Source organism: Zootoca vivipara, chromosome 3 (genome assembly GCF_965207765.1).
Source record: "Zootoca vivipara chromosome 3, rZooViv2.hap1.1, whole genome shotgun sequence".
Taxonomy (NCBI): Eukaryota; Metazoa; Chordata; class Lepidosauria; order Squamata; family Lacertidae; genus Zootoca; species Zootoca vivipara.
This window is the reverse complement of record NC_142586.1, coordinates 74,579,102-74,603,665: the sequence shown is the minus strand read 5'-3', so window position 1 is coordinate 74,603,665 and position 24,564 is coordinate 74,579,102. Positions and strand designations below refer to the sequence as shown.

At 43.0% G+C, this 24,564-nt stretch overlaps 1 protein-coding gene and 1 long non-coding RNA gene across 4 annotated transcripts; one reads left to right on the top strand and one right to left on the bottom strand.

The window, feature by feature from the left end:
* Positions 1 to 1,298: 1,298 nt before the first annotated feature.
* EDARADD (EDAR associated via death domain) lies at positions 1,299 to 17,212 on the bottom strand. 3 transcript variants are annotated; one of them, XM_035108389.3, is made up of 6 exons: positions 16,988 to 17,212; positions 13,235 to 13,293; positions 12,000 to 12,039; positions 9,418 to 9,506; positions 4,240 to 4,288; positions 1,299 to 2,984 (listed from the first exon to the last, which is right to left on the bottom strand). In XM_035108389.3, exons 1-6 carry the CDS (start codon positions 17,019 to 17,021, stop codon positions 2,608 to 2,610), a joined length of 648 nt encoding a protein of 215 aa, XP_034964280.1. In that variant the 5' UTR covers positions 17,022 to 17,212; the 3' UTR covers positions 1,299 to 2,607. The 3 variants fall into 3 exon arrangements, with proteins under 3 accessions (XP_034964280.1, XP_034964279.1, XP_088522581.1); XM_035108388.3 differs by having other exon boundaries at positions 13,235 to 13,296; positions 16,988 to 17,119; XM_088666455.1 differs by lacking the exon at positions 16,988 to 17,212 and adding an exon at positions 16,613 to 16,795.
* Positions 17,213 to 17,585: 373 nt separating this feature from the next.
* Positions 17,586 to 23,206, top strand: LOC148686307 (uncharacterized). Its single transcript, XR_015949080.1, has 2 exons — positions 17,586 to 19,778; positions 20,067 to 23,206. It is a non-coding gene; the product is annotated as an uncharacterized LOC148686307 (long non-coding RNA).
* Positions 23,207 to 24,564: the final 1,358 nt, after the last annotated feature.

Genomic DNA, 24,564 nt, shown 5'->3' with positions numbered 1-24,564 from the left:
CTGGGCTCCTGGTCTCACTTTTAATGATTTTTTTTTACCAGACTTGGGCCAAATACAGGACAGCTCTTTAAATGGAGAACTCTGTCTGTGTTAAGTAGGACACATGGCCAAGCCAAGGTATTCACCCATTGACTTCTAAATTAAGGCTGTTGAGTTTACACATCTTCCATTCATTTGATGGAAATGTTTGCCTTAAATAATTACAGCAACAGTAGTTCAGAAAAGAAACAGCAGTGCACTCAGTCAAAATCTAATAAACAGGATTGGTTTCTTCTACTAATGTTGGAAACCAAGGTATAACACAAACATGTAACAGAGACCGATTATATATACAGTAGAGACTATGTAAACACAGATCCATTACAGTAAAAAAATACTTAGCAATTCTTAAAAATTCAGCATATTATTATGTGAGTAAAAGGAGTAAACATACTGCGGCTGAGGTTTCACTCAACATTCAAAGCTAACTTGCCTCATCTGTTGAACTCTTCAACAAATGTTCTTGAAGGCATCGACTCTGAAAGCTATTCAGAAGAATTTTCAAGAGCTTAGCATGTCTGAAAAAGGCTTCAGTCATAAGCATACCTACTTGGAAGTAAGTCCCATTCAATTTAAACGAATTGCTGCTAAGCATGCATGCTTAGGGCTATAGCTCAACATTTTACGTATTCTATATTTTTGAAAGAAAAAACAGCCTGGTTTAGCCCTTCATTATTTTAATACAGATCTTGATCCTATGGTTTCATATTACCTCTGTTCCGATTCACATGTGTAACAAATGATCCCTTTTTCTATTCACATATGTATCAAATGATTCATTTTTTTCTACAGCATACCCTTCACATTTGTAATGTATTCAAAGTGTCTGACTTTTACCTCTGAATTGGCCCTTTGCCCACCATTGTGTCATGCTATGTAAGATATAAACCAATGCATATTCAAGTGACTGTAATTAATCTGGAAGTTAATTTCTGAGACTATTTCTTTCAATAGTTTACTAAGGTTTACTAATAGATCTCTCATAATTGTTATGATAATATTGTAGAGATAAATGCTTTGTAACAGCCTGCTCTAATACTAGTTTTCAAACTGTCTCTGAAAACATGTTGGAACAAATCTACTAACCACAGGGAATGAGCAATTCCAATTAATGGAATCACTCCAAAAATATTTCAATATATTGCCACATTTGAGATTTAACCACTTTAATTCAAAGAAGCTAAAAGATCTAAAACTACAGAGACACTAGAGTGAACTTGAATAATCTGAAACAAGCTAGAGCTACTGGCTCTTGACAATTCTCTGTGAACTAAATATGCAATTTATTTTACTTGCAATACAGGATTGCACACCCTAAAGGTGCTGCTTTATTTAAACACAAATTTATATAATGACTAGGTTGTTTATAATACTTGCCCAAAATTAATTTATTAAAGCAGAGTATCTAAACAGCACATGATTCCAAATACAAAGCTGTTCCAAACATAAAATGTTCAGTGTTTATTTTCGTTATGCAGGTTAGAACTTGAAATATCTGGATGACATCTAATACTCAAGAATACAGAAGGGGGGCGGGGAAGAGAAACCAACCTTAAGTCAAGGGAATGCAATTGCTGATCATAGCTTTCAGAAGCAACAGCAAAGGGAAGCTGCCACAATTTTCTGTGTCACCCACTCATAGTCCAGGACCTTGAATTGTAGCAGTAAAACTGAATCTGTATTGACACAAACATAAGGGCAAAGAGGACTACATACTCCCACTGTCAGCTCCAGGTTTCGGGAGACCCTCAGCTAGATGCCTTCAGGAACCCCACTTCAAGTAGTCCCATGTCCTTCTTATTACTGTTGACATTGCCCATTCATTTGTCCTGTCCTGTGGGCCTAATCCAGACCCTAAGGAGAGGGTGAGGTGATTAGAGAGTGCTGGTCCATTTTCTCCTTGCTCCTTTCACTGCCAGCTCACTCAGGGCTGCTAGATGGGTAGCAGCAGGATGAAGGGGCGCTGGAGGTTGTCAGTGCCCAAGGAAGCCAACCTTGGGTGCCCCTAGCCTGCTTTCTTCAGAAGCACATGCCTTACTTCTGTACAGTTCACATATATCTTTAGAAGTACAAAAATATATCCCCACAGGAATTAGCAGGCTAGGTTAAATAAATGAAGATACTCCAGTCTGGTATGGTCTGCTTTCTTCTCTCTATGGCTGAGGCAACTATGGTGAACTGGAACAGGCCCCAGCAGTATAGGTATGAGCCCTTTAAAGAGGTCCAGACCCTTATCCTTCTTCACTTTTATTATTCTCTCCATGAAAATGGGAATTAATTATAGTTCAGTTTGTTTGAAGGAAGTAACTGTGCAGTCAGCCCAAATAGTGTATTGTGGTTGTCATTCTTCTTTTGCTGCATTGAACTGATGCATATTTAAAGATCACCCGTGTTGTTGCAAAGGCTAGGTACACAGATACGGTAAACATTTTATGTTGCAAAAATGAATGTGGTTCCTTTCACTAACAAAGGAAAGCTACACATGCACACTTAGCAAACTGAACAGAGTTATGTTACTCTCTCAATTTTCCACCATAGAAGTAATGTGGATTGGACATTTTCTTTCATTTAGTAGTTGTTCTGATAGGTTCCATGCCCTCTCTTTGGCCATTCTTTTTCCACCCACTTCAGCAGCATTTTCTCAATATCAACTCTTTGATATAATTTACAGAGATCAATCAGCTGATCCACAGTTCTGTCACTATTCCGTAGCAAAAACTCCAAGGTAGGGCTCTGTTGTTTCTGTTCCAGGAAACACAATTCATCGTAGGTCATTCCCCATTTGCTTGCAAAGTTTCTCCAGTTTTTCACTGTGGGGTGGGAGGGATCCAACTTTATCCTCATCATGTACAGCAAGTCCTCATCATTGAGCAGGTCACTGATGGTTGGCTGGCGAGACAAATATAAGCAGCAGGTGCCATTTTCTGTACACGACTTCTTCAGAGCTAGAATTACAATTATATTGGAGTTATTCCTTAGCTTTGTGGCACGTAAAACTCAATGGCCTCATTCAGCTGTACTGATCAATCAATTGTAGTTTATCAAACTAGGAATGAGCCATTTACCTATGTGCTCCCTCCTTCCCCTCTTCCATCCACTGTGTGGATTCAACAAAACTTTACTGGTTTCTTAAGTCAAAATTTCATGACACCAGAGCCAGGAAACTGAAATTTAAGCATTCCCTTCAAGATATAGAGCTGCATTCTGGATATAAAGCCATGGCTTATCAAACCCATCTGAATTGGGCCAATGCTTGCAATTCTGAAAAATAATATGCTTCACAAACTAGGGTTGCCATATCTTGAAGAGCAAAAAAGGGTGCCCTGCTCGCCTCTTTCCCCAGCTCAGGCTAGCAGTGTCTGCAGGGTGCAGAGCAGCCTGAGCCCCCCGAGCCCCCAAAACCCAGACATTTCCTTTAAAATGTAAAAATATGCCCAGCTGGGCATGTTGGCCCCCCCAAAAGAGGACATGTCTGTGGTTTCCCAGACCTACGGCAACCCTACACAAACTGTTTCTGAAATAAATGAGCACATCTATGGTTTTCTTATCCACTACACAGAGAACATAGAAAGCATACCGACACAGAAAGCTGCCGTCTACTGAGATCGTTAACCCATCTACGGTAGATTGGCATTGTCCATTCTCACTGGTAGTGGCTTCCCAAAATCTCAGACTACGTCTGTGAGATCTTATTAACTAGAGATGGCAGGGGCATCATGTGTGCAGCACATGTGCTCTACTGCTGAGCTCTGACTACCTAAAACCAACAGAGCTGATTATGCTACCATGATACCTGATGAAGTGACCCGGACATGCTGATAATAAAAGTTGTATCAGAATGGGTTAACCTTGGAACTTCCCCAGTAAAAAACAAAATAAAAACAGGAGCAGGGGCATCATGGCCCCATACAAGTTGTTTGGACAAACAAGTTCAATATTAATATTAATTGTCTGCATGTCTCCACCTTACAGGATCACTTTCAAAAGACACCTTGAGCAACCACTGAACATTTTGTTAAAGTCTGATCTAAGAAACTATGCTATAATAGAGCACAGTTGTGTAAGATAAAAGTGTTTGGTTTTGGGTTGTGTGTTGTTGTTTTTTTACAATCAATGTAATAAAGATAATTCCCTTTGTTTGCTGGCGGTTCTAAATTCAATCCAGGCACTAAGTTCATTTGGCTAGGGGCACTGCATTACCTGTAGGTGATTCACCAGTACTACTTTGGCTGTCATCATCTTCTTCTGGCTGCAAATAAAAGTAATGTTGATTTAAAGTCTTGTTCCAGGGAAAGGAACTTTAATTTATCAACCTATGAGGCCTGAATCTAGAGAAAAACGTAAGTAGCTATTGCTTTATGGGGGGTAACGAGGAGCAGGTGAGATTGACCATTTTATGCAAGGCTTTAAATGCTTTGGACAAACGTTTTTCAGCAGTAAGGTTAGGCCAAGAAGGACCCTGGTGACAGCAACAGATCAGCAGCAGCTGCTTGTACTATTACGAAAAGGGCATAACCCCAGATGAAGCACACCCTTTCCCTGATTATTGTAAATTTTAAAGATTAGAGCAATGAGGGGCTTTCCCTTTACTGTAGATATCTTCAGGAAAATACACTTGCCTTTTGTATAGCTTCATTCACCCAAGAGTATCACAAAACACTCTGGATCAGATTGTAAGTTGTGCATGCAAATACAGGTAAACTGTGTAGTTATATAAGACACTGTAACCAGACACCTTGCCCACCTACGCTTAACTGCATCAGTAAACCCATTCCAAATAAGCTACATTGGTAATATATGTGCTACGGCCATGGTAACTATGCACACAATGCCTATTCTGTCTTCTGGGGATAATCAGAATCTGCAGAAGGGGCAGGCAGAATCCTACACATCTTTATCTTGGTTGAAAGTTGGTGTTCCCTGCACCATTCTCTCTGGTGAAATGTTACATGCTAATGAGAGAGTTGTAGTCATAATCAAGGAGCTTCTCCCTCACTGGGTTTCTCTTTTTCAGTACTAAATAACTTCTATTTATATTGTCAGATTTGCATAAACCCTAGACACCATTCAACTAATCTCACTGATCTCACTGAAATCCTTGGAAATGTTGCTCAGCTGATATCTGCTGGAAGCTCCTGCAGCCAATTGGAAGCCACAGAAGCTGCGTCGAACATTGGGGTTCCAAAGAACGTTCACAAACTGGAACACTCACTTCCGGGTTTGCAGCGTTTGGGAGCCAAAACATTCGACTCGCAAGGCGTTCGGGATCCAAAGTACGACCGTACTATTACTGTGCTTTTTCCCAGCTCTCCTAAAGTTTTGGCATAGAACTGTAGGGCTGGAAGGGACCACAAGGGTCATCTAGTCCAAGTCCCTGCAATGCAGGAATCTTTTGCCCAACATGGAACTCAAACCCATGATTAAGAGTCCCATGCTATACCGGCTGAGCTATTAAGAGCTATTTTAAAAAAACAAGACAGGATACGATAGTGTGTGTTGCTTCTGGTTGCTGAGACCCTGGTGGACTTTCTCCAGAACAGAGATAGCAGCAACTGATGGAAACATGACCAGCATTGAAACTTTGTAGGGAGAAATATTGCCAATCGATTTAAGGGGATGGACAAAGAGAAAAGACAATGCCATGTGTTAAGAGAGCCAGAACTGCAGTGGAGAGTCAGCACTGCAATATCAGTCTTTCTATTTCCAGTGCTCAGGCATGAGTGCTACTGCTCATTGTACAGTCATACCTCGGTTTAAGTACGCCTCGGTTTGAGTATTTTCAGTTTAAGTACTCCGCGGACCCATCTGGAGCGGGTTTATCCACTTTCCATTACTTTCAATGGGAAAGTTCGCTTCAGGTTAAGTACGCTTCAGGTTAAGTACGGACTTCCGGAACCAATTACACTCATACCTTGGGTTAAGTACGCTCCGTACCCAAAATGGTACTGCCTGTGCACAGGAAGGAGGTGTCAGCAGACTTGGGGAAACTCCCAGTGTTTGCGGAAGCACAAAAAGCATTTAGGAAAAATCCTAAGTAGGGGACCCTGCCGCACCACCCCAAAACAGCCCAATGGGAACTCAGCATGCCCGATAGTCACAGAATGCTAACTGACCATTGTGGGTAGGAGAATGGAATAGAATATCCTGGAGGCAGGGCATGGCTGACTTACTGGAACTGGGAACGGCAACCCTGCAACAGTTTGCTGCTGCTCCCAGTTGTAGTCTAGAATGCTGTTTGGAATGTTTAAGAGGATTGTGTCCTGAGGATTGTCTGATAATCCCAGAGGCCTTGAGGCATGCCCTACAGCCATCAGTTCTTTACTAAGGACATAAGGACCACCCTGCTGGATCAGAACAGGGCTCCATCTAGTCCAGCAGTATATTTTCCAACATCAGTCAGATGCCTTTGGAAAGAGCTAGACACTAAATATCAAGTATCTCCCACTGTGACCAAGGAAGGCAACCAGGTATCAATCCTGTAGCAGACAAATAACTCCAAGATGAAACTCTAAATGGGTAATCTAATGTGAAAGGGGATGGCAACACCTAGCAGAGCATAATAGGATGTACCCCTCTGTTTTCCAAAGTCATTTTCATCCTTGGCTCATTCTGTTCAACCCTGCTGAAAACTAGGGCACCCCAAATTAACCTCTTTGTGTTCAAATGGAATTGACCTACTAGAGTCTTTGCATCATATCAACAAGAACACTGTACAGGAAGAATAAAGCTAAAGCACGATAAAATTATTGTACTGTGTGCCAGGTTGGCATTTCAGAGCAAACTGCAAAAGCAGGATAAAAGATTGCTTTGTTTGGATTTACTGTATATTAAAACACCCAATTTTGAATAATATCTAATAATTCTCGCTAAACCCAAGGGCCCCCCTTTTTAACAAAAATGTGCAACAAGACAACAATATGAGATCCTCCCACTGCAGTGTGTGCTGCCTTACATATACAACCCCTTGTGGTAGTTTAGCTTTGTGTCTTATGAGCCAGACAAGCAGGCTGCAGTTCAATGGCAGAGTGGTAGGCAGGAGCTCAGCTGTTCCTGTCAAGGCATGCCACAAACTCCACCAATTCAATAAAAGATTAATTCACGTGCAATTACTTCTAAAACAACTTCAAATACGGTTGTGTCCATTTTGATGCATGTTAGTCAGTATATGTTTATACTGTAAGAGTAGTAACCAGCTATTAAAACATTGCCATTTAACAAGATCATTTTTATTGCCTATTAATAAATTGCAAGACCAGACAGAACTACAAATTTGCCTTCCATGCGTTGGAAGATGAGAAAAACCAGTACACCCTAAAGGCAAAATGTAGCTTCTGCAAATCTAAATACACTGAAACATTTGTAAAGGGAAATCAGTTTCACTGCTTTAAAACACACACACACACACACACACACACACACACACACACACACACACATTTCAACTGAAGTCAGAAGCCAGTTTAATATGATGTGTTGTTTTGACGAAGACCTTTTGTTCCCTAAGGGTACAATCCTGTACTCAAGTTCAGTCAGCTGAGGGACTATAGTATTTGGTGGAAGCACTACTGCATTGAAGAACTTGAGGCACACCATTAGCAGAAAAAGTACACCAGTGAAACCACACCAAATATGCTAACAGAACATTCTACTGGTGAAAGTACAGGAGCAAAACAGCCAAAACGGGATGTAGTCATGGGGGTGGGGCACAGAGGAGGAGCACACATGCATCAAATCCTCCAAACCACGACCACACCCCCACGGAGAGCACCACATCACACCAGTCCCAAACCTAACACCAAAAAATGGCCTCTGGTTCAATGAGAAGTGGGTAAGGTTATGCATTCATTAGCGCCTCACCCACACTGCCACAACAGAGCCTAGAATAGGGTGTGACCCAGCACCTAACCACACCAGTAGCTAAACCTCAGCATATAGGTTTCATAGTGACATCTAGTGATGCTTTCCTTCGAAGCCTTGATGGTTGGGACTTCAAAGCAAACTGGGGTTTTCAAACAGCCCTTTGCAAACATCCTACTTGGACCTACATTGGCTCCCAGTATGTTTCCGAGCACAATTCAAACCGTTGGTACTGACCTTTAAAGCCCTAAATGGCCTCGGTCCTGTATACCTGAAGGAGTGTCTCCACCCCATAGCTCTGCCCCGACACTGAGGTCCAGCGCTGAGGGCCTTCTGGCGGTTCCCTCACTGCGAGAAGCAAAGCTACAGGGAACCAGGCAGAGGGCCTTCTCAGTAGTGGCACCCGTCCTGTGGAATGCCCTCCCATCAGATGTCAAAGAGATAAATAACCACCTGACATTTAGAAAACATCTGAAGGCAACCCTGTTTAGGGAAGTTTTTAATGTGTGATATTTTAATCTTTGTTGGAAGCCGCCCAGAGTGGCTGGGAAAACTATTATTATTATTATTATTATTATTATTATTATTATTATTATTACCTCTCGTGATGATGTTTACAAAGGAGCTTTCAGACTCCCTTTCCCTCATGCATTTCTTCTTCTAATGTGGGGTTTGAAGGCATGCTCCCATCTGCCCATTAACTAAATAATTGGTGGAAGCACACCTCATCTGATCAAAGGAACAACTGGAAACTTTACGCTTATTGTTCCTTTGAAGACCCACCATTACCCAACCCATACCTAACATCATATAGGTAAAGCAAATATAAAGGGCTCCTAGACGGTTAAGTCCAGTCAAAGGCGACTATGGGGTGCGGCGCTCATCTCACTTTTCAGGTCGAGGAAGCCAGTGTTTGTCCACAAACAGCTTTCTGGGCCATATGGCCAGCATGACTAAACTGCTTCTGGTGCAATGGGACACTGTGACAGAAACCAGAGTGCACAGAAATGCCGTTTACCTTCCCATTACAGTGGTACTTATTTATCTACTTGCACTGGTATGTTTTTGGACTGCTAGGCTGGCAGAAGCTGGGACAGAGTATGTCAGGGGTGGGGCAGATGGGGGTGGCTTCCTGAAAATGGCCTCGTGGGCCAAATGGGCAGGCCTGGAGAACCATGTTTGGTACACGTGCCAGGAGTTCCCTACCGCTGCTACAGAGCCTCAGTGTGGGAGTTTCTCTGAGAGCTGATTACTGCCATATGATCCCGACCACCTGTTAAGATCTTAACTGGAGACCCTCTCTCCAAGGTGCCCATGCTTCAAATATTAGATGGGTGTTGACCTGGGATTCCCTGGGGGTTGAGGGCTTTTCCATGGCTTTGTGTCATCTCTTTCCCCTTTTTATCTTTTGAACACCAGACTAAAACAAGACTTCTGTTGAACTAGTAGTAAGCTGTTGGGACACAAAAAATGTTAATTAAGCTTTATGTATCAGCGAAACATGCTAGTTTAACAGCTTACCTGTTGTATGAGACCCGAATCAGATGTCAGGCTCCTAATGTTAACAGATGCTATTTCCAACGTCACTTTTTCTGTTTGGTATTCATCATCTAAAAAGGCAAATTCTGAAGTGTTAGTCACATTCAGCTCTCACCATCTTTGCTTGCTAAAATTCAGCTAGATTATGATGACAATTTATATATTAGGGCAAGAAGCCAGCCGTGCAGTTCCACACATACTAGCAAAACCAGCAATGGCTTGTCAAGAGCTCTACATATTGCAAAAGAGGCAATTTATACCAGGGGGCACAACATCAGCCACTGGCTCCCCACAACATGGAAGTCATGGATTAAAAACAGCAGCAACATCCCACTCTGTGCGTGTGCATAATGAGTGAAGAGTCGCCACCATTTTTTATGCTAGACACCTCTCCCAAAACATCTGTCTTACTCCTTTGCATTTAAAGTTGCATTTAAAGACCCGGTCCCATTTGATTTGCAAAAAATGCTCTATCTATCCAACTTTGTCCAACTTTACACAGGATTTGGCAGGGAACTGGACTTTGTACTATTAAATGGACAACTCCAGTCTTGTCTACTCAACTTTAAGATGCTGGCCTTGACACAATGAGAGGAGGAACAGAAACAGAAGGCAGGGGCCACAACTGTGATGGAATAATAAAATGTTCTCTGGTGTTGCTGAGGCACAGCACTCATTCTGCAGCAATTAATCTGATGGGCCAGCTAACATGCACTTTAAACTATGTAAATCTCAGCTGCCAGGGAGCAGGATTGTGCCCCTGCAGGTGGGCAGTTTAACTGCCAACAGAAGCTTTCTTCTCAATTCAAACAGGAGCTGGTGGGGACATTTTTTTCTGGTCTGCACCACTGCTTGTCCTCCTGTGGCCACAGTCCTGCTCTCCATGCCTACTATTTGCACTAGAAAAAACCAAGCATTTTCATTGAATTCATGTACCTAATGTTACACGTAGTTTAATGTTACAGCAAAAGTGACACCAATGTTGCAATTCTAATCACATTTACTAGGAAGTAATGAAGCTCTTTTGGCATGCATTTAGAATGTGTCAAACCCACATTTCAGGGCATAACCCTTCCAAGACAGTTTACATGGATTTTCTAAAACAAAATCACATAAAACAAAATTTCCAAACAACCCTCTAATTAATGATAACTTTTATTGGATATCAAATTAAACATTCTTGAATGAGGTCTCTTGACGCCCCAGGCTGTCTGGAGTGGTGGGAAATAAAAAAATTCCTTCAGTAGCACCTTAAAGACCAACTAAGTTTTTATTTTGGTATGAGCTTTCGTGTGCATGCACACTTCTTCAGATACTTCTTCGGAGTGGTGGGAGGCCTGGTTGGGACTTGCCTGTATTGCGAGCCGTTAATGGTGCTGTTCCCACCGCAGTTCCAGACTCTCTACTGCTTAGTGAGATTCACCTCTGAGTACTTAAGACATGCTTAAGCCTAAACTGTGTATTACCCTTAAAATATAATCCTGCTCCCTTCTGCTGGTGATGAGGAGAGGGCAAAAAATGGATGCATGTGTGTTGCAAAAGGCAAACAGGAGTGAGCCATGCATGCATTTTATTTTTTTAAAAAAATGTTCACAACTTCTGGTGGCACAGAAGAAGGCTGGGGCTGCTGGAATGAAGAACAGGAGAAAAGGCAGGGCAGGGCATCTAGCAGCAGGGTGACTGGGGGAAAGGTGCAGCCAGAGATCATAATAGGCATAACACACTTTACACAGAGACACACTTTTTGCACAAACACACAAGAGTTTAGGTGGTGCATTGGCAGTGGTGAGGAGTTGGGGGAAAACAGAGTGATTAGAGGGTAGAAGGGAAAGAAAGTGAGGCTACGAGAGGGGGAGAAAGAGCTTAAGGGCTGGGAGAGCAAGAAATAGTGAGCACAGAGTGGGAGGAAAGCAAGGCTAGCGATGGGGATGGGGCAGAGATAGCAAGGCTAAGGGGTGGAGAGAGATATGTTAGGTGCTGCAAGAAAGGAAGCCACCTTTCTCCTAAGTGCAGCAAACTAGAAGAGAGGTCATTCCCTGGTCCCTGCTTTAAACCAAGGCAACCTGCCTGCTCCTTCTGCTGCTTCCATTAAAAAGTCTAAAGTGATGTGTTGGCTAAGCTCCTCTCAAACGTTCCCAGCTCTACCTAGAGATGCTGGGGATTGAAGCTGGGACTTTCTGCATTCAAAGCAGATACTCCACCACTGAGCTACAGTCCATTCCTCTGTGTGAAGGCACTTTCGCACATAGATTGAGGGACTGCCAATTTCAGTTCCAGCATAGATTGCCCTGAGTCCCGCTCCCAAGTAGCATCTTGGGCAGGACTGCATTGAGAAGGGATAACCTGAATAACCTGTGTGGTCACTTGGTATTCAGACAGTAATTAAGTGTTTTAAAAACAAACTTTTCTACATTGGCTATAGAGACAGATGGGCAGGGTATAAAAAATAAATTAATATTATTATTACATTTTCCACATCAAGTGACAATCACACTTATTTTACACAGTTCAGGAAAGTTTTAGATAATTGCAAATATATAGCTACTACAATTTTCTGCACTTACCTTTTGGTAGTGCTGTATCTTGAACAGGGTACTTGTTTGTCTGTTCAAAAGATGGGGAGACAAAATATACCATCAGATATATTTTGACAAACTTAACTATTGTCGCCTTGTAAAACTGTCCTTTTTCATTCCTCTATCTCAGGCCTACCAAACTGAACAGGGTGTGAACTGCCATGTATGGCAGCTTGCTAGGTACTCCACAATCCTCCTGTTTCTGCAGTTCCAGACAGGAAGGAACATGGAAGAAATAAACAGAGCTTTGTCAAACCCTTTAGTGGGCTTCAAAATCTAGGAAGTGGTCTTACCCTGCTTCAGACAATTGGTCCATCCAGATCAGTATTGTCTACACTGACTGACAGTGGCTCTCCAGGGTTTTAGACAAAAGGGGGCTTAGCTTGGACCTTCTGAATGCAAGGCAGATCCTCTACCACTGACCTACCACTCTTTTCCTCATGGTGGTGGTCTGAAAGCTCCAATAACAGATATAGAAATTGCAGGATCACAGATATCATGGAGCTGCCACTGAAAACAGCATCCCTCTCTCCTTTTGATACTCGTGATGCAACTTGCCCCATAACTTGGCTTAATTATTCTAGGTGTTTCCCTCCCTGTCCCATTTCACATCATACATAGGCAGGTAATAGAATTAGCTGAATTATGCATTGTGGTGAGAGAAGGGAGGATCTCAGTGGCCTGGGTCACATGCCACAGTAAGCCAAACTATGGCTTCTGAGAACCATGTGAATGTGCAGGTTCCCCAAACCCAGGAATAAGGTTCAGGTCTATCCTCCTTAACCATGACCGGTAACCGTAGATCAGACCTCAGTTATGGTTCAAGGTTTAAGAGGAGAGACCTTAAGCACAGTATCAGGTCCAGATTACACACCTTGGCTTAGCTGCCATGCTTCACTGTGCTAAAAGTGGGCATGAGCAGCAACTTCAAACTTCCAGATCCAACAACATTCCCATGGTCCCAGTAAGCCATAATATGTGAACTGGGCTTATGTGTGGTGGTTAGTTTTGGTGGCAGCTCCCTATATTTTTAGAATGTCTGGTTCTATTCTGAATTCATCCAGTGCATAGTTGGTACAGAAACATTTCACCAAATGTCCTGCAATACCAGGGATTTATGAACCTGTTCTGACAGCATTAAAAACTATAAAATGGTAACCAACATTTACAATAATTGAATTAACGGTTACATTTCATTACAATACATTCAGGAAATTACATACTTCTTCTGAGGATAAAGTGCTAGGGTCTGTATCTTCTACTGGCTCTTTCATTGCCTGATCTGCTGGAAACAAATAATGGAAAGTTTTAATTTGTGTTTCTCAACATCTCCAGTCTACTTTAATTGCCTCCATTGTATATCTAGGCAAGTGTTAGTTTGTAACACAAAGGAATGTTTCACATTCTGGTTTTAAAATTGTTATTCTAGCAGAATAAATCATCATAAAATCATATGCACTTACATTTTTCTATAACTTTAATGAAAAATTATCATCTGCCACAAGCAGTTTTCACCAAGAGTAACACAAGTGCATTTTAGATGGAATAAACGTATTCTGATAAACCAAGGGTCAGCAAACTTTTTCGGTCCACTGTCCCTCAGACCTTGTGGGGGGGGCGGACTATATTTTGAAAAAAAAATATGAACGAATTCCTATGCCCCACAAATAACCCAGAGATGCATTTTAAGTAAAAGGACACATTCTACTCATGTAAAAACATGCTGATTCCGCGGGCTGGATTTAGAAGGCGATTGGGCCGCATCCGGCCCCCAGGCCTTAGTTTGGGGACCCTGTGATAAACCATGTCTACCATGTTTGTCAGATGAGAAAGATGACATGTTCTCTTCTCCTGTTTTTTTAAACCACAGTTTCCTGTGACATCTGAACTGCCAAACTTAGTTTATGATATTTCTTGTATCATTTTGAATCATCTATGTATTTTTTTGTGTTGTCATTTGTATTTATCAGCTAAGCAGTCTTATGTTCTAGTTAAACAAAGAGTGTGAACAAGCCACTGCTATGCCAGGAATAGGGCCAGGGCACAGCCAGAAGGGAACAGGCCACATTCTGTCTAGGGTAGTTCCAGACAACAGGATGAATTTTCAAACAAATAGGTCATTGGCAATGGTTTTTAAAAAACAACAACAAAACATCATATTTCCCCCAGAAAGGGTAAATCTGGATTAAATGGGAGGGGGGAATATGGGCTGCAATTTTAGTGACAACATGTGAATACAGCAAAATACCTGCAAGCATGAGGAGCACCAATCCCACTTGCCACTATCAGAAAAGTTGTAGCTCAAAGGGAGGGGCAGAAAAAAGAGTAAGGAGGGGTGGTTGGAAAGAAAGTCTCCCCCTCTCAGTTCCTGGTCATCAGATTTCTTGGGCCCGTCACTTTCTCTCAGCCTGCCTCAAAGGATTGTTATTATGACAAAAGATTATATGTACAGTACTGTACTTTCCTGTGAGGACTGTACTGTGTGCCTTGTTTGCTATTTAAATTGGATCCAAGACCAGGCCTAAGTGCCAAGGGAAGTAGGGTATTACTTTGGCAAACAGCCCAATCCTGTGCATATGAACTTCAAATAAAGTCCCCCGAGGTTTGAGATGTCTATCTGGAACACCAGAATCTGTAGAAGTGGATTTTTGCTGTATGTTGTGATTTAGTTTCTGTTCATTAGCAACATCCCTTTGTACTATGTAACCGTTCTGAAGTTGAAGGGATTGAGAGCTTGAATCAAATAAATTCCATGCTCATCATCCTATCAAACTAATCTATAAAGTTCTGAAAGCCAGCCTGAAAAAGATAAGCAAGAATAGATAAGTATCACTGAAAGCTAGAAGTACTGGATACTTTTCCAGTCCTCAGTTCACCTCTAATTTCCTAGTGCACTACTAAGCTTAAATATGGCTCCAGCTCAGTGGTATCAAAACAAGCAGCGGAGCAAGAATTACTCTGATACTTTCGGATGAGGTTCTCAAACAGGGGAAGAAGCACCCAGGAGGTTGGGAGGTAGGCTGTTCTGAATGGTGGGGTTGCACTCCTGGAAGAAGCAGGTTTTGTGGCTTGAGTGTGGCTTTAGTAGCTTGGAGGAGTACTCAGGCCCTATTTCCTGCTCTGCTTGGTTGCCCAGCTTCTGGCCTCTTCTGGACACAGATAACTAGGCCACAGTACTCCACGCTCTGTTAACGTCTAGACTGGATTACTGCAATGCAATCTATGTGGGGCTGCCCTTGAGAATGACTCCAAAACTTCAGCTAGTTCAAAACACAGCAGTCAGATTATTGGCTGTCGTTTCCATTCAAATTCGTATAAACCCTGCTCCAGTAGCGTCTTAAGCTTGTCTCGCGCCCTACCCCCTGGGGGTCCCCCCACCCTCCCACACGCATGCCTGCCGCCTCGCCCACACTTTCCTCAGTGGCTGCCTTGGCCGGGGAAGAGCAGCACCGAAGCCTCCTGGGGAGCGCAGGGCGCCTTCCCGCCAGGCCCTGACCATGGTGCCTCGTCCTCCACTGCCACCACGTGCTCGCCATCTCCCCCTCGCCAGGAGGCCTCAATGCTCCGCCTCAGCTGAGCCATCGCCGCGCGGAGAGCCACAGGGCCAGGAAGGGGAGAGCGCAGCCTCCGGAGAGGCTTCGCCACCAGTGCACACAAAGCACAGGGAAAAGGAGAAGGAGGCGCAGCACGGCGGCGGGACCAGCATAGGGCTTAGTGGCTGGTTGCGCCCCACCAGCGCCCCCCCAGAGGCAGGCGCCTTGGCGCAATGCGCCACTATGCCCTATGGCAAAGACGCCTCTGCCCTGTTCTAAAACAGCTGTGTTGGTTGCCAGTTTGTTTACAGAATTACCGGTAATGAAAGGTGCCCTAAACAAGTTAGGCCCCAGATTATCTGAGAGACTGCCCTTCCCTACAAACCCTCTTGGGTGTTTGGATCAGATCCCTTTTGGTAGCTGCACTGCCCTTAATGGGTGTTTTTTTTGGGGGGGGGGTCTGCAGTAGCCCTTAAATTGTAGAATTCCCACCCCAGAGCATGCCTCTGGCACCTTCTGAAGAGATTTTGGCAAATACTGGACACACCTCTTTTAGGCCTTATGTTGTCCAACAGCATATGCTCAAAATAAAGTTCCCCGTTTTAAAAAAAGTGTGTGTGTGTGTGTGTGTGTTGGTCATTGTGCCTCAAGTGTGTGACCTGTACAACTGTATTTTCTTTCTCATTTAACTTGAAAAGCATTTATTAAACTAAATTATGCTCGGGACAGGTAGAAATTTGTTCTTGCTGAAGGATATAGGGAGCAATTCTCAAAAGTTACAGGATAAGGCAACTTTTTGCAACAATTTTGTGCACTTCAGAGGGATGCTGCAGGGCTTAATTTAGTTCGTGCATGAGTGAATGATTCATCAAGTCCTTTGAGGGTGAGGTGCTACAGAAAAGGCTTTTTAACAATCGCTCCCGGTGCACGAAAAGTACAGGAGGAAGGAAAGCCTTGGACACACACACACACACACACACACACACACACACACACACACACACACACACACTCCAAACCGCACTGTGCATGCAATGATTTTCTGCAATGGGTTTTTGGGAGTCGGACCTTCAGTTTGGTGGGGCTACCAAGACCCAGTATCGCGCCTGTCGGTGATCTGCGGCATGAATAAGACCAAGATGAGCCCAGAGGCGGAGAAAGGCTCGAGCTATGGCTGCCTCCGCCTCTCGCCTCTGAGCTGCAAGCGGAGTGGCTTCGCAGCGGGGCGAGGGGAGGAGGATCAGTGTCCACCCAGCGAGTCCGCCCTCCGGCCCGCCCCAGCGGCCACTCCAGGATCCCGCCTCCCTTCCCCTGCCCAGCCCAGCGCCACTTCTCCCTCCCCCTCGGCGGCAGAGCCTACAGGCTCCCGGCCACAAAAGACGCCGAGCCCCTCGCCTTTCCCACCAGACGCAGCAGGCAGATACCAAAGCAGGCGCCCTTTACCTTCAGGCAGAGGAGGGTCCCCGGGAGAAGCCATTGGGGAAGGGGTGGGAGAAGCTCCAGGGGAACACGGGCGCGCCTGTCCTTGCGACCGAGCAACTCCCTCAGGCCAGGCTCCCTCCAGCGGTGCTTCCTTCCCCACTTCCTGGTTTAGTGCTGATGGAAGCCCCTGCTCGCTGGCTCGCTCGCTCGCTCTCCCTGCTGTACGTGAGGAGTCTCCGAAGGGAGCGGAAGCTGCAGGTAAAAGCCCAAACTTAGCAGGGGAAGAGCCATGTGCGGGGCGGGGGGAGAGGCGCTCTCCCCACCCCCAAGCTGCACTTCATGCTAAACAGTCCCCTCTCCGGATTCACCTTCGTCTGCCTTCCCCCCCTCCCCCCAAAGCACCTCCTGGCTAGATGGGGATGCGGATTATAATACGGTAATAACGTTGGGGAAAGTTTGTGGCACCTTAAGAACTGAGACGCCTTCGCATCCGCTGAGAGAGGCAGCGGGAGAAGTCATCAATTAACTTCAAATCTCTGCTTGAGGAAACATGTTAAAGTTTAGTAGTAAACTTTACTCCCATAAACTACTCCGTTAATGAGTAACGACCCCAGATGTGATATTAGTACATAGAGAGGTAGTACCGATTTCCGTAAAGATGGCATCACGTTAATTTAGTTATCTGAAGCTGGGGGGGGGGGAATCAAAGGGTACCATAAGCACCCCATTAGGGTACACAAATATTGACCCACTTCCATTTATTTTTTGGCACAAATCCCATCCTACAAGCACATGCGGGGTCAGATTTTATTTTCAAGTCAGTTATATCAGAAAATGGGTTCTTTAATTCTACTCCGGTGACCTGGGGGCAGTAATTGGAAAGAAACCAAAGTGTGGATGAGTGAGTGTTTTGTAGGCACTGCCACTTTCCTGTGACTGCTTTTTATGTTACCCAGGATCCTTGCTATGCAAGTCCTGCCTTTCTTTCTTGCTACCCCACTCATTATAATGAAGTGTTATTGTAAAACCTGAGTTCCTACTAGAAGTTTTACACTGAATAGTTGAAGACTGAACTTGAATGATATGCTTTGAATTCCCTTCCAATCCCCCTAACTATCCTTTATTCTTCTGCCTCAGAATTTGCTTTACACTTAGATGGAAATGGAAGATTATGACTGTATTAGATTAGATAAGGGGTTCCCAACAAAATTTTCTCGAGGACCCCTCATCGAGCCGCTATTGTGACAAGGACCCCCATTAATTCCTAATCCTAAAATTAAAAAGTGAGAGCCAATTAAGAGTCTTTTTATATTTATACGTTTTTTTACAGTTACAACAGAGTACTCCATCAGTATACAGTTAGTTTTAATTTTCAGTTCTTAATGAGATGAACCACTTTTTAACCAATGGTCCATTTTTAACTACGCGAACTGTAGCTTCCGCGAAAAACAACGCTTTGTTTACAAACACTACTGTTTTGCAAAGAGGCAGCGCGCGCCAGGGAGGAGGGAGAGAGGGGAATGGAGAAGACAGGGTACCTGCGCAGTAGCGCACAAATGAAGCCAACGCGCGCAAAGCATCTTGGGGAGGTGAGCGTTAGTAGAATGCGCGCGCTGCCTCTTTGCAAAACAGTACTGTTTGTAAAGCGCCACCTAACGGCATACAGCAGAACTACTGCCTCTATCTAATTCTAGTTTAGCGCTAGACTCTGCTCATGCAGGAAGCGGCCAAAACAAAAAATCTGTTATACGAAATATATTTAATATATTTTTTAGCATCTTGCGGACCCCTCTGGCATAGCTCACGGACCCCTGGGGGTCCGCGGACCACCTGTTAGGAACCACTGGATTAGATGAAGAGGTTTTCAGAAAGAAAGACTTTTTCGTTTTGGGGAGGATAACATTGATGATACACTACTAGATTATGATTTTTCATAATTTAATAATTTTGACAGCAGGAAAGTTTGAAGAATTGCAAACAAAGGATAGTAGTTTACTGGCTAGCCAAGATACTGCCCCTGATGTTTAAGCAAAAGCTGAGGAGGTGTCAGACCCACTGCTAATGACAGAGAGTTTGTCCCTCTGACTCCTGTCCCAGTGACTCAGGGAAGTGTTCTGCATCAGAACTCTCCCATTCACAGTTTATTTACCGTACTTTTCTGTGTATAAGACTATGTTTTTTTACTCTAAAATAATGTTCAAAATCTGGGCTCGTCTTATACATGGATAGTATTTCGTCCCATTTTCTTAAATCAGAGTCCTCAAAAATAGGGTGTGTCTTATACATGGCATGGGGATGTCTTATAGACAGAAAAATACGGTACTTTGCATTTACACCCCACCTTTTTCTCCAAGGAGCTAAAGTTACTGTACATGGTGCCGTGTCATTTCATCCCTGCAACAACCCTGTGAGGTAGGTTAGGCTGAGAGGCAGTGTCCGGCTCAAGGGTACACAACGAGCTTCATGGCCAAGTAGGGATTTGAACCCTGGTCTTCCAAATCCTAGTCTGACATTCTAACCACTACACCACATTGCCTCTCCTAATCCCACAGTTGTTAAGTAGAATGATGCTACGATTCCAGTAATGAAGTTCAGTGTTGAAGGCTCAGAAGATAAAGCAAAAAGAGAACCCCCACATCATTTCAGGGGAGGTTTTAGATTTAGCTCATGCTGAAATGAGGACAATATTTTGTTGGCATCCATCTGTCTCAAGAGATAATGGAGTGAGCCTCTGGGGGTGAAGTCAAACTGCTGTGTTAGCAGCACCAAAGTGACTTCCCTGGGATGCAAGCCTTGGCAGTGTTTATGGAAGGTAAAATAAAAAAATTCCTTCAGTAGCACCTTAAAGACCAACTAAGTTTATATTTTGGTATGAGCTTTCGTGTGCATGCACACTTCTTCAGATACGATGGTATCTGAAGATACGATGGTACGATCGTATTCTTCAGATACGATGGTATCTGAAGAAGTGTGCATGCACACGAAAGCTCATACCAAAATATAAACTTAGTTGGTCTTTAAGGTGCTACTGAAGGAATTTTTTTATTTTGCTTCGACTCAGACCAACACGGCTACCTACCTGTAACTAGATTTATGGAAGGTCTTTGGGATAAGACAGACTTCCTCAACCTTGGCCCTCCAGATGTTTTGAGACTACAATTCCCATCATCCCTGACCACTGGTCCTGCTAGCTACTGATCATGGGAGTTGTATGCCAAAAAAATCTGGAGGGCTGAGGTTAAGGAAGTCTGGGATAAGACCTCCCTCTCGCCCTCACTGATGTGGTCCAAAGGAAAGCACAGCAAAACATTTGGCACTAGCTTGAGTGCAGGAGTTGCTGGAAGGGGGCGTGCAAGGCTTCGTCCAACCATATTAGGGACTCCAGATCTGTGTAGGGTTTACTCCTTAGCCTTTTCTTCACCCAAAGATATCCCATACAGACCATATACAAACCAATTAACCTAAGAGCTACTGATAAATACACATATTTTTCTAAGCCCTAACTTGCATCCTCCTAAAACTTCCAGCAATCCAAACTAGTTAAAAGCTTACTTTTTATTTATTTTTGGCCATATAGCAATCTAATCCAAAATTGTCTTATAGCTAACAAGTGCTTTATAGCTAACAGTCCAAGCAGGAATCAATGAAACTGCCTTCTGTAGGCTCTGAGGAGAAGCTGCAGAACATGAATCCAGTGTATAGGATCCAGAATGGTACTAATGGGAAAGAAGTTCATGTAAAAATAGTGGGAAATGTTTCAAATTGGAATAGTAAAGTCTGAGCTTCACAAGGGAATAAACCAAAATTAAAAGGATTTTTGGAAGAAACAAAATGATATAAAAACTGTATTTAGTCAAAACCATGCATGCACCAGACGTCTAGAACCCAAAAGACTAGCTCAGAATAAATTGCTAAAGTAGCTTCTAAAGCTGGAGGAAGGATATGCTCAAAACAAGAAATTCCTTCTCTCCGAGAGAAGGCAAAAAGGCAAGCTGGGCTCCAAAGACCTCAACAAGCAAAAATGTATTAGAAAACAAAAATAAAATCAAGCCATGTGAGCTCCAGCACTGAGGTAATCTATTTTTGATCCCTCTGCTCCTCCTCACTTTTCTGTTTTCTGATTCACTCTTTCACCCCACCTTTTCTTACTAAAATTCAGCTCTGTATTAGTAAATGACATCAGGAGCAAACTCCTGTAGAACAAGTGTCTTGTTTTTATTTAATTGTTTGGTTGGACTAACATATTCCTGAACCTTACTGGGGTACAAGGAACCTCATGAAGGCCATTCAAAACTGCCAACAAGTCTTCATCCTGGGGCATGATATCAGCTTGACTAAAGCCTTGCCAGCCTAGTGCTGCTGGCTGTGGGGAGTAGCACACCTTATATCTTCTTTCTGATCTCAGCTTGTCTAAAGCATTGCCAAGCTTTCCATTTCTCATGATCCAGCAGGGTCCAGGCAGATACAGACATTTCTGCCTTTAAAGCAGACGTTCAGGCATGCTTAATTAAACCATGAGCCAGAGTCTTCTTGACCAAGGTTTACTTCCATTCCATTCCACAGCTTCTGAAATTATCACCTTCACCACACACATAGATTGGCCCACCAAACTGAGAAGAGCAACAATATTCAATATATTTGCAGCCTGCATAGATGACCAAGCAACTCTTGGGTGCAACTGTGTGGCAAATTATGTGCTAAAAATGATCATCAGTACAGTGGTACCTCGGGTTACAAACACTTCGGGTTACAGACTCCGCTAACCCGGAAGTAGTACCTCAGGTTAAGAACTTTACCTCAGGATGAGAACAGAAATCATGTGTCAGCGGCATGGCGGCAGCAGGAGGCCCCATTAGCTAAAGTGGTACCTCGGGTTAAGAACAGCTTCAGGTTCAGAACAGACCTCCGGAACAAATTAAGTTCGTAACCAGAGATACCACTGTATCTGCCTGTAGGTTTGCAGCCTCTTGGAAGCTGTAGCCCAGTACAAGGGTACCTCGTGTACTGTCACCCTTACAAATGCTTCGGGTCACATTCTCTGCTAACCCAGAAGTAGATGCCCCTTGTTGCGAACTTTGCCCCAGGATGTGAGCGGAAGTCGTGCTCCAGCGGCACAGCAGCAGGCGCCATTAGCAAAAGTGTGCCTCATGTTACGAGTGGTTTCCGGTTACGAATGGACCTCCGGAACGGATTAAGTTCATAACCAGAGGCACCACTGTAACATCTAGAGGGCCACAGCTTCCCAATTCATTGGTCCAGGTAGGTGTTCGGCTGCCTCTTCTAGTTCCCTGTTGCCTTCTGGATACAATTCAGTATCTTACCTTTGGCATTGAAAAGCCGCTTGTGTCTTGGTACTACTGTAAACATTAAGATCAACTGTCATTTCTTATTGCTTGTATGATTCTGTACCAATGGTATGCTCTTGGTGATTGCCCCATATTTGTAGAACTACTGTTCTGTAGTAGAGATCCATCAAAATCTAAGCTTTTCTAAATATTTTCTGGAATAACACATTTGGCTGGTATTCTAGCTGCCAAAGTTAATACAGCAAATGATTGGTTTAATTTACTTTAATAAAAAATACATCCACTTGAAACAGCACAATTTTGTTCTAAGACATGGTTTTTGTATATTTGATTTTTATTACATGTATTTATTTTATTTTGGGAAAGGTGGGCTAAAAATGAACTGGAATGATCGAGTCAATGTTAAAAATAAAAAATCCTATTGATTTTAATGGGGGAATTTAAGCGCATGCTTAAGCATTCCCCACTGGTATAACTTTGATCATGTTCAAATTAAGCAAATTGTTTTTGCTTGTCTTTAATCTTCACTATAGAGATTTTTACTGTTTGAATGTTCCCAACTCTCTGGCTAGGCATCCTCTCCATAGGATGCATGGCTGGAAGAGCTTTCCTTCTGAAAACTTCTTTCTGTTCACACTTCTTAGGATCCAAGACAGAGGCTCTTTCTTCAATGAATGGTCAATCCTGTTTGGCTGATGGTGCAACTCTAAGCATGTATACTCAGAAGTTCAATGGGACTTATTCCCATGAAATTATGGACAGGATTGCAGCCTATATGAATTTGTTTGAAAGATCAATGTAGAAAAAAACCTTATTGTACAATGATATAAAGAGACCTTTGTATCATTGTGCAATAACATTGTTTGCCCTTGGCCCCAGGGCTTGATGGATGACAAGTAAAAGGAATAAATAAACTACAGATTCCTATCACAAATCCTACGTTTTATAAATTTCTTGATGTTCCTTTAGAACCACCAAGTTACTCATTGATCCTTATAATATCCACTTGATGTTTGAAGTACATATCCATAAAACACAGACTTTCATGATCAAATCCTTCAGGGTTTAACTAGAAATAAGTTGGCTCCACATTCAGTTTATTTAGAATGATGACTTGTGCCTACTGAGCTGTGAAAACTTGATTTAGAAAAATCACATGCTAGAGGCCTCTTGGGACTCAACCATTTCTGAATACACATAGGGAATGATGCCACTGGGAATATTTACCTCCCAAAAAATAAAATATATCTGTGCCCACAAAAACCCAACCTCTCTGAAGCTGTCAGTTGCTCAAGAAATCTTGCGCTTCTGGCAGCCCCCGTTCTTAATGTTGGCATTCTGTGTTTTGTGATTTTTACTACAGCTAATTGTTGATAACGAGTTTATGTTTCAATATGACAATTCTTTCTTAGACGATAATTTAATACACCCACCTGTAAGTTTCTATTGACTATCCAGAACAGAAATCTGAGGTATACATTTGACTCCAAGGTGACCCATCTGCTGAACAGGTATTATCTGGAGGGACAGGAAAGTACATGGTAAAACTGTTTAATAAAAATGAGCAAAAATAATTAAAGTTGAAGGAAACCCCAGTCAGTATGCAGAAGACAAAGCAATTGACAGCAAGAAGAACATAACAGCCCTGCTGGATCAGATCTAGGTCAACACACAGCCTCTGAACCTGGATGTAGGATATAATTACCTAACTTGTAGCAAGTCATGGCCTTAGCCTCCATAAATTTGTCTAATCTGCCTTTTAAAATGGAAATGTGAATGGCAACCACTACAAATTGTGGCACTGAATTTCTGAGAATGTGCTCTGTGACGAAGTACAGTCTGATGTTCTCTGAAAAATTAATGAACCTTACCTAATTCCAGGTGCACTAAATACTTACATGAGCATTTTCTCAGATACCAGTTATGACTGAAATGACATACAGAATCATGTTGATTTGTAACTATGCATCACATTTCTCTCCCCCCCCCCCATTGTTCATGCTAGTTATTAAATGTGGCTTATACACTGGCCACGAATGGCATCTTTCAGAAGATACCCCAGTTTCCAGATAGTCAGTGTACTGTACTTGATAGTCAGACAGTCCTGCATAGTATACATATATCACAAAACTACTAATGAAGCAATTCCCTCACTTCTGCCTGCCCACAGGTACCTTTTACAGCTGTTCAGAAAAAGAAACAGTGCCCTCTGGTGATTCCCACCCTAATAATGTTGCTGCCAAATATAAAATGGAAATGGAAACATTTTACTTTGCTCTCAAAATGTTCCTT

What these genes read in the sequence shown, in the direction of transcription:
- EDARADD (XM_035108388.3), bottom strand. Translation starts at nt 17,021, where the DNA reads ATGGCTTCTCCCGGGGACCCTCCTCTGCCTGAAG. An exon ending in GCACTTTATCCTCAGAAGAA is followed by an intron (nt 12,040 to 13,234) that starts GTATGTAATTTC and finishes TCTTTTGAACAG; the next exon opens with ACAAACAAGTACCCTGTTCA. An exon ending in AGATACAGCACTACCAAAAG is followed by an intron (nt 9,507 to 11,999) that starts GTAAGTGCAGAA and finishes TTGCCTTTTTAG; the next exon opens with ATGATGAATACCAAACAGAA.